The sequence below is a fragment of the Mustela putorius genome, unplaced genomic scaffold (assembly GCF_011764305.1).
Source record: "Mustela putorius furo isolate JIRA1106 unplaced genomic scaffold, ASM1176430v1.1 tig00000129_pilon_pilon_pilon, whole genome shotgun sequence".
NCBI classification, from domain to species: domain Eukaryota; kingdom Metazoa; phylum Chordata; class Mammalia; order Carnivora; family Mustelidae; genus Mustela; species Mustela putorius.
The window spans coordinates 344,140-353,594 of NW_025421290.1; the positions used below are offsets into that span (position 1 = coordinate 344,140).

A 9,455-nucleotide genomic window follows, 5' to 3' on the forward strand; every position below is an offset into this window, starting at 1 on the left:
AACAAAACTAACAATACAATAGAAATACTATAACAATATCCTGTAATAAAAATTATATGAATGTTACCTCTCTTTCAAATATCTTATTGTACTGCACTCACGCTTCTCCTTTTGATGTGAGAGGATAAAATGCCTACATGATGAGATGAAGTGATGTGAATGGTGTAGGCATTGTGATGTAGCGTTAGGCTACTAATGACCTTCAAGGAAAGGTACATCAGAAGGAAAATATGCTTCTGGGCTGCAATTGATCATGGGTAAGTGAAACTATGGAAAGCAAAAATTCAGGTAAGGGAAGTCTTATTCATTCAACTTTATACAAGTTTCAGAGTACAAAAAATGAGCCAAGCTTCCAAAGGAATCGTCACATTCTTTTTTTTTTAAGATTTTATTTATTTATTTATCTATTTATTTATTTGACAAATAGAGATCACAAGTAGGCAGAAAGGCAGGCAGAGAGAGATAGGGAAGCATCTTCTCGCTGAGCAGAGAGCCTGATGTGGGGCTCGATTCCAGGACCCTGAGATCATGACTTGAGCCACCCAGGTACCTTGACTCATTACATTCAAAGTTGAAATTAAAACTATTAGGGTCCGTGATCAAAGGAAAGAGACCACACACTGTGAGGCCGCTTCCCAGCGATGGCCGCTCCCTGGCTTCACTGGTCATGTTCCTGAAGACCCTAACACTCCCAATGACCCCCTCGCTATCACTACTACTCCCCTGCCTCACAGACTAACCTTTATAGAGGTGGCTGAGCCCGGCCCACACACAGGTGGCCAATGAGACTGCAACACATAGGGAAAACTGCACAGTCACACTGGGTCAGCAATAGGGGTGGCCACACTGATTGGCCACCTGGATATGGGGGGGCGGCCCCCCATATCCAGGGCCTGCAAGCAAGTTCTTCTGGAAGGGACAGGGTCAACCCAAGCCCACAATGAAATGGCTCCCTCTGGCCAACCAGGCCCTTACAAAACTAAGCAGAAATATGCCCTCAAGTCCATCTAAGTGTATTTTTCTTTATATTTATACACCTTTTAAAATACTTTATCCAGGTGGTGCCTGGGTGGTTCAGTTGTTAAGCATCTGCCTTCAGCTCAGGCCATGATCTCAGGGTCCTGCGATCAAGCGCTGTGTCACCTCGGGCTCCCTGCTCTACAGGAGACCTGCTTCTCCCTCCCCCACCCCCCCAACTTGCGTTCCTTCTCTTGCTGTCTCTCTCTCTGTCAAATAAATAAAATGTTTAAAAAATAAAAATAAAATACTTTATTTAGACTATCTTAATTAAAATGAAGGTTTTTTACAAAGGAATTGTTTCCCCATCCAGATATGGAAATGTAAAATATGCAATAAAATAGGGATAAAAACAGGAAAGAAATGCTGGTCTCAGAAGGAATCAAACAGAAGGAAAATTAGTGATATTATGTATTATAGTGAGGAGAAAGAAAAATATACCTTTAGCTATGTGACTAGAACTCAAGGAATTTAAAGTAGTTGAGAGAATGGCAGCAAAGAAACTGCCTTTTCCAGTACAAGCTACATGTAGTGAAAAGAAAATAAAGCAATAGAATATACTTTACCCTTTTCAACAGGGTTTATTATAGAAAGGATATTTTAAGTAATTATTTCAATCATCAACTTACTTCATTTCCAAATGGATATTTTATATATGCTAGATTTGAATGAAAATAACACACTAGTTTTAAACTGCTAGTTTTTATTGTTCATTTTCCAGCCAGTGGTCCACATCTTGGGACTTCCTTTTATTTCCCTGTTCTCAAAGGTACTTCCAAATGCCTATAGTTTTCTAAAGTGCATATGTCCAGAAGCCCCTAGCTTCTGATTGCTAGCTTAGTTAAGACCTGATTACAACTGAGGAAGAGGCCCCTATTTTATTTCTACATGAAGGACTCCCTCAATTTTGTAGGTAGGGACCTGTTCTTTATTGATATTAGACAAATCTTCAGGGGCAGGATCCAGTTCCAAAGGCTCTTCAGGTTTTTGCTGATCTTCCAAAACCAGTGATTCTAATTTTACCACTGGGACATCTGTTGTCTGGGTATATTGATAGCCGGTAGACATATGGTCTACCAAAGCCTCATTTATAGCAATGTGTTCAGATGGTGGAGGCTGAACTTCAGCAGGGACATCTTCTACAGAGATTTGTGTAATAAAGTCCTCTTTAGCTGCTGGTAACTGTTTGTCAACAGGGACCATTTCTAAAGTAGTTTCTTCAACTGATGGATGCTGAAGTTCAGTAAGGGATGTCCCAGCTGGTGCAGACCAAACTTCAGCTGGGATATATTCTTTAGGGGCCTCCTCAGCTGGTGGAGACCAAATTTCAGCTGTAACCTCTTCTGCAGGGCCCTCCTCAGCTGGTAGAAACTGTATTTCAGCTGGAGCCTCTTCTGCAGGGTGCTCCTCAGCTGGTAGAGACCAAAATTCAGCTGGGGCCTCTTCTTCAGGAGCCTCCTCAGCTGGTGGATACCAAATTCCATCTGGGGTCTCTTCTTCAGGGCCCTCCTCAGCTGGTGGAGACAAAACTTCAGCAGCGACCTCTTCTTCAGGAGCCTCCTCAGCTGGTGGAGACCAAATTCCATCTGGGGCCTCTTCTTTAGGGCCCTCCTCAGCTGATGGAGACCAAACTTCAGTGGCAGCCTCTTCTTCAGGAGCCTCCTCAGCTGGTGGAGACCAAATTCCATCTGGGGTCTCTTCTTCAGGGCCCTCCTCAGCTGGTGGAGACCAAACTTCAGCTGGGGCCTCTTCTGCAGGGCTCTCCTCAGCTGGTAGAGAACAAACTTCAGCTGGGGCTTCTTCTGCAGGGCCCTCCTCAGCTGGTGGAGGCTGAACTTCAGCTGGGGCCTCTTGAGAGGGGGTTTCTTTGGCTAGTGGAGGCTGAACTTCAGCAGGGGCCTCTACTGAAGAGCTCTCTTCAGCTGATGTAGACCAAACTTCAGCTGGAGCCTCTTCTGCAGGGGTCTCTCCAGCTGGTAGAGACTGAACTTCAGGAGGCATCTCAGCTGGTGGAGGCTGAACTTGAGCTAGAGCCTCTTCAAAGGGGACTTCCTTGGCTGGTGGAGGCTGAACTTCAGCTGGAGCCTCTTCTGCAGGGCCCTCTTCAGCTGGTATAGATGAAACTTCAGCTAGGGCCTCTTCTGCAGGGGCCTCGACAGCTGATGAAAACTGAAGTTCTGAAGCCTCTTGTGTAGAAGGCTCTTCAGCTGATTGAGACTGAACTTCAACATAAGCCTCTTTTGTAAAAGCCTCTTCAGCAGGGATAGACTCTACTTTAGCAGAGGCCTCTTCTGTAGGAGTCTCCTCAGCTGGGGAAAGTTGTACTTCAATAGGAACTTCTTCAATTTTTGGATACTGAACTTCAGCAGGAGGCCCTTCTGAAAGAGCCTCTTCACCCAGGATGGGCTCTACTTTAGCAGGGCTCTTTTCTGCTGGAGGTTCTTCAATTGGTGGAGAATTAAGTTCAGGAGGGGAGTCTTCTGTAATTTTCCCAGCTGGTGGAGGTTGCACTTCAGCAGAGATCTCTTCTGCAAAGGGAGGCTGTATTTCACCAAGAACATACTGCTCATCTTCTGAAAGTTCCAAAAAACTTTTTATGCTTTGTTGACTAAATAGAAATCTGTTGGTATCAATCTTCTCAATTGCTTCATCTTTACTTGTTGAGGGTTGCAATTCTGGATGTTCACTAAGAAAAATCTTACCTGAGGATTTACGTTCCTGCACAACTTCATTTGACTTTGAAAAAGAGCTATCTGGCCTGCCAATAACCACTATTTCTGTTTCACTAAAGTATGTCTGCTGTTCCTTGTCCACTTTCTCTTTTTGAAGAATGTTCATCAGTGTCCAGTCTCCAGTACAACTGGTCTGCTGAGATCTGTCTATTTTGAATTGAACTGAATGTCTGCTTGGTGGCATTTCTACTTCCTGAACACTCTCTGGAAATTCAGGGACTTCCTCTTCAACAGCAGCTGGCTTTTCTTCAGGTACCACTGTTTCACCAACTGACTTGATTTCTTCTTTTTTCTCTTCTACAGTTGCATCTGTTTGCAGAGATTTATCAGTCATATCCTGTACACGCTTTCTCTTTGTCCAAGTTTGCTGAAGTTGAGAAGAAACTCGGAGAGACTCATAGTTGACTTTGGTTCCAGGAATATTACCAATACTAAGGGTAGCTTTAGGCCCAGATGATTGTGATATAGGCAAGTGTTTCTTTTTCTCTGTCACTTCAGTCTGCTGTGATTTGTCTACCATTGGTTGGCTGGGTCGTCTTCTCTTTCGAATTTCTTGTCTCCCTGCTGAGATAGGCTGATCAGGCTCATCGCTTTCTTCCATTTCTAAAATTGGTGAATTTCAAACATTCTTCAAGTAATAAATAATCAAGAATCACAAATGTACCAGACAGGTAAACTTTTGCCTTTCTTCATTAAGTGTTGTTCTATTGAGCTACCTTAGAACAAAGCAATTCATAAATTATTGCATTCTGTACTACACTCTTGTTGGATCCCACCTTACTCAGTAAGCATCTTTCTTGTTTAGTCTCTCATATGACTAATCTCACTTCTAGAAGTTTCTCTTAAAGTTCTATGACCTCACAGTCAATTCTCCATACAAGATTCCATTGGTGGTATTCCAAGCACATTTTAACTTAGTATAAACACTCAGACAATGGCTGCAAGTGAGAGAGCTACTGTTTGAAACATCAAGTTGAAAAAGCATTTGTCTATCAGAAGAACATTAAGTAAACTCCAATAATGTCAATTCGCAATAGTTTAAAGCGATGCTTTTGAACTTTCAATTCTGTTATTTTCATACTACTATCAAAGACAGTTATAGTGCAGAACTCAGAATGCTGCAGCATATTTTCAATTGTTGGAGAAAACAAATGATATATGTTTGTGGCAATGTTCTATCAAAACGTAAACTTACATGCTTCACTTAGGTGACTCTGGTGGTTAAACGTTTGCCTTCGGCTCAGGCCATGATCTCAAGATCCTGGGATTGAGCCCCACATTGCACTCCCTGCTCAGTGGGGAGTCTGCTTCTCACTCTCCCTCTCCCTCTGCCTCTCCCCCTGTTTGTGCACTCTGTCCCTCTCTCCCTCAAATAAATAAATAAATCTTTTTAAAAAATGTATACATATATGATTTAGAAGAAAGTGAATATTGTTTAAAAAACTTGAGTTCTGAGGTCCAGTCCATATAAACTCCATTCGTACATCCTTAGCACTGAGGACCTACAAGAGCCTAATATATATGGCATATTTGCATTCTCAAGCAACCTGAGATATTTTTATTTTCAACTATTTCAGAAAGTAGTTCCACCCAAAGTTTGCCAAATAAGAGACTGTTAAGTCTAAAGATATGTCATATCTTTAGATATAAGCTACTGAATAATCTATAAGCTACTGAATAACCATGTAGGAATAAATCACCTAATGAAGATAAAAACTATAAACTGAAGTCTTGAAATAGAGGAAACCCAGTTAAGCAAATGGCAAATGATATTATAACAGATTAAGAATGTAAATAAAACTTTAACTTACATGTCACACAAAAATTTTACCAGTAAGATGAAAATTTATCAAAAGATATGAAAAAAAATTCTACTTTGGTCCACAAAAAATTAAAGGAAAGAAAAACAAACTTCAAAAATGTAGTCACAGAGACAAATAAACTCATCTAAACTATTATTATGACTTATATAATATACTATTATATTATTATTATATTATATTATTATATTATTATGTTATACTGCTATTAATGTTATTATTAATATTATTATATTATTATAACCTAGAAATATTTTTAAATTTCTTTATGCCCCTAGGAAATATAAAAATGTCATTGAATAATTACCCTTGATTGACATTCATTAGTCATAATTGTAGTTAGGTCAACTTAGCCAAATAAATTAACACTTTCACATTCTTTGATCCAGTCCCTAAAACAGTCTCCATTTCTTGGCACGGATCAGTGAATATTTGTTCAATGTAATTGGACAAATGTGTTAAAAACTGTGTTGTTTGTCCTACACGTCAACTTGCTCCATTTTAATTTTTGTCTGTTCTGCTCCACTATGCTCTATCTTCTAAGAATTAACAAAGTGGAGTATACCAGTAGTCATTTTACAAAAGAACTAAAACAGGTTTTCATCAGACCTGTTCTAGTTTGAAAATTAGGTTGTTTATCAACCTCTTTGTTGTCTCAACTGTTGTCTCAGTTGCATCTGTCACACATTTCATGTGTCTCTTGTAATCAAGTTTCTGAGACTTTTTAGAGTATCTTAAAGACCATTTTGGGTTGATTTGTAACAAGAAATAAATGTCAAAACACATTGTATTAATTGGATTATGCAATTGCATGTACTGGATTAACTTTGCTGTCTCAACTTAAGTAAGATTTTACCAAATCTTCTAAGACATACTTTGAATTTTCAATATCAGTAAATATTTCAATTTCTAGTTATTTGATATTTTTCTCCTCCAAGAAATAATAAAGAATTTGATCATTCTTAATTATAAACCAATGTATTGTACTAAACAGCCTTTGTCACTAGCTTATTTATAGAGGCAAATTACATGTCTAAATAATCAATTAAAAATTTACTTGAGATTCCAAGTGGAATTACAAGGGATTTCATAGAGCAATTTCTCATTATATTTCTTAAATCCACAAATACTCCTTTCCCCCTGCTAATCTACCTAACCAACTAATCATTACTCAACCTATCTTGTCAATTTAAGATTTGATGTTTTACCCTTTGTTCTGAAATCTCACATGATTCCATTTTCTCCCATTTATTTGGTTCACATCTGTTATGGATTGAATTGTGTATCCCAAAAAGATATGTTGGGCACTGTGACTGGGACCTTATTTGGTAAAATGATCTTTGCAAATGCAACCAGGTCAAGTCATCCTTATAAAAAGATGGGGGAAAGACACAGAGGGAAAATGTCTATGTGAAGATGGAGGCAGAGATTTGTGTTATGCTGCCATAACATTAGGACTACCTAGGGCTACCAGAAGCTAACAGAAACAGTGAAGAAGTCTCTCCTACATGCTTCAGAGGCAGAGGCCCTGCCAATGATTTGGAACTTCAAGCCTCTGGAACTGTGAGAGAATAAAGTTCTGTTGTTTTAACCCAGTGTGTGCTACTTTCTTATAGCAGCTCTAGGAAACTAATAAGACATTCTTTCAGAACCCCATATTTCTGATTTCTGCTTAGAATGTTGTACTTCCAAGTCTTTCTCAATCTCTACAGCTAGTTCCTTTATTTCTAATTCAGGTATGTCATTTGGTTTCGCACAATATTTGACTCATTTCCATAATCATAAAACCAGAGGGATTTGCTGAAAGGCTTCCATGTGATGATTTGCATTTAATGTTAGCATAAACAAATTTGCCAAGTAGCATTTAATTTCATTTTTTAAAAATATTTTATTTATTTATTTCACAGACAGAGTTCACAAGTCAGATAGAGATCACAAGTAGGCAGAAAGGCAGGCAGAGAGTGGGGGAAGCAGGCTCCCCGCTGAGCAGAGAGCCTGTTGTGGGGCTCCATCCCAGGATCCTGGGATCATGACCTGAGCCGAAGGCAGAGGCTTTAACCCACTGAGCCACCCAGGTGCCCCTAATTTCATTTTTTATTACAATAACTTAGAAAGATTTCACTTAGAGTTGGCAGACATGTTTCAGATCAATGTAAACCAAATATCTAAACTGTGACCTATATTGCTTTGTTCTGAGTAGATCAAATAAGGTGAAGTCTGAAAAATCCCCCTGGATATAATAGATTTAAGATTATTGGTAATTTTAGTGAGAACAACTTCAGTGGAAGGGTGGGGATAGATGTCATAAATTTCTAAAATCTCTGTGAATTAAAAATAAAATCAAAGTGCAATGAAAATATAGGGAAAATAAGTACAAAATATCATATAGACAGAGGTATATCTAATATACTAAAAGACTTTTTAGAAATCAATATAAAGTTAACTATAGAAAAATTAACAAAGGACATGAATAGAAAATTTATAGAAGAAAATAGGTGATCAATAAATATATAAAAGTGATCAAGTTCGCTTCTAAAATAAAAATTAAAATACCAGTGTAACATTAGCAAAGACAAATTTTAAAGTTAATACCCCCCAAAAGTGAGAGTATTATTAAATGAATAGCTTCCTACATTACTGGCAGAAGTTTGAATTGATACAAACTCTATTCTGAATAATTTGAAACTAAATATTAAATGTTTCTAAAATGTGCATACCATTTGCCCACAATTCTACTTCCAATTCTACTTAATTTTTGGAAATAATTATTATTACCTCAAAAAATATTTATTGAGCATCTATGTATTCTGGGGACAGTTGCCAGGTATTGAGGAAACAAGAACACAAAAAGATATTGTTTCCTGTCCTTGTGAATCTCACAGTCCATTGGGAGAAATCAAATAAACAAATACAAAAATTGTGGGAAGTATTGTTAAGTAGTGAAGAGAAAATATATTTTACCTGGAGTAATAGGACCAAAAGGGGCTTATAGGAGAAAGCATCTAGTTGAGAAAGCATCTAAGAGATTAACAATAGAAAGAAAATCCTAGAAACTGTAAGAAAACTCTGCTGCAGCAAGAGGACCGGCTAAGTGAGCAAAGGAAATGATCCATTAAAATGTACTGGAAGAAGTAGATAGGGGAATGATGATGCATTGACTTACAAACTCTAAGAAGTATCATTATTTGGATCTAACAACTATAAATATTTATGCAGCCAACATCAGAATACCTAACTATACAAAGCAGATATTAAGAGAACTGAAGAGACAAGTAGACAACAATACAATAAAAGGAAAGGATTTGACTACCCAATTTCATTAATGAATAGATAATCGAGTTAGAAAATCAATAAGGAAACTTGGACTTGAACTACACCTTAGATCAGATGGACCTCACATACACACATAGAATATTCCTTCCAGGGCGCCTGGGTGGCTCAGTGGGTTAAGCCTCTGCCTTCAGCTCAGGTCATGATCCCAGGGTCCTGGGATGGAGGCCCACATCAGTCTCTCTGCTCAGGCGGGAGCCTGCTTCCCCTTCTCTCTCTCTCTGCCTCTCTGCCTACTTGTGATCTCTCTCTCTCTGTAAAAAAAAAAAATCTTAAAAAAAAAAAAAAAGAACACTCCTCCTAACAACAAGAAAATAAACATTCTTATTTATTTAGCACAGACAAAATATTCTTCAGAATAGACCATATGTTATCTGACAAAACAAGTTTTTAAAACACTTGAGAAAATGGAAATCATATTAAGCATCTTTGCTAATCATAATAGTGTGAAATCAGAAATTAGTTACAAGAAAATTCACAAATATATGAATGTTAATCAACATACTGCTGAACAACCTATGGGCCAAAGAAGAAATCAAAAGAAAAATCAAAAATA

The 9,455-nt window shown here is 38.2% G+C and overlaps 1 protein-coding gene across 1 annotated transcript; it reads right to left on the reverse strand.

Annotated features, from left to right (window-relative positions):
• Window positions 1-1,692: 1,692 nt before the first annotated feature.
• On the reverse strand, window positions 1,693-4,568 carry FSCB (fibrous sheath CABYR binding protein). The gene has a single exon (XM_045074576.1). It carries the CDS (start codon window positions 4,348-4,350, stop codon window positions 1,891-1,893), a length of 2,460 nt encoding a protein of 819 aa, XP_044930511.1. The 5' UTR covers window positions 4,351-4,568; the 3' UTR covers window positions 1,693-1,890.
• Between the last annotated feature and the right edge of the window lie 4,887 nt (window positions 4,569-9,455).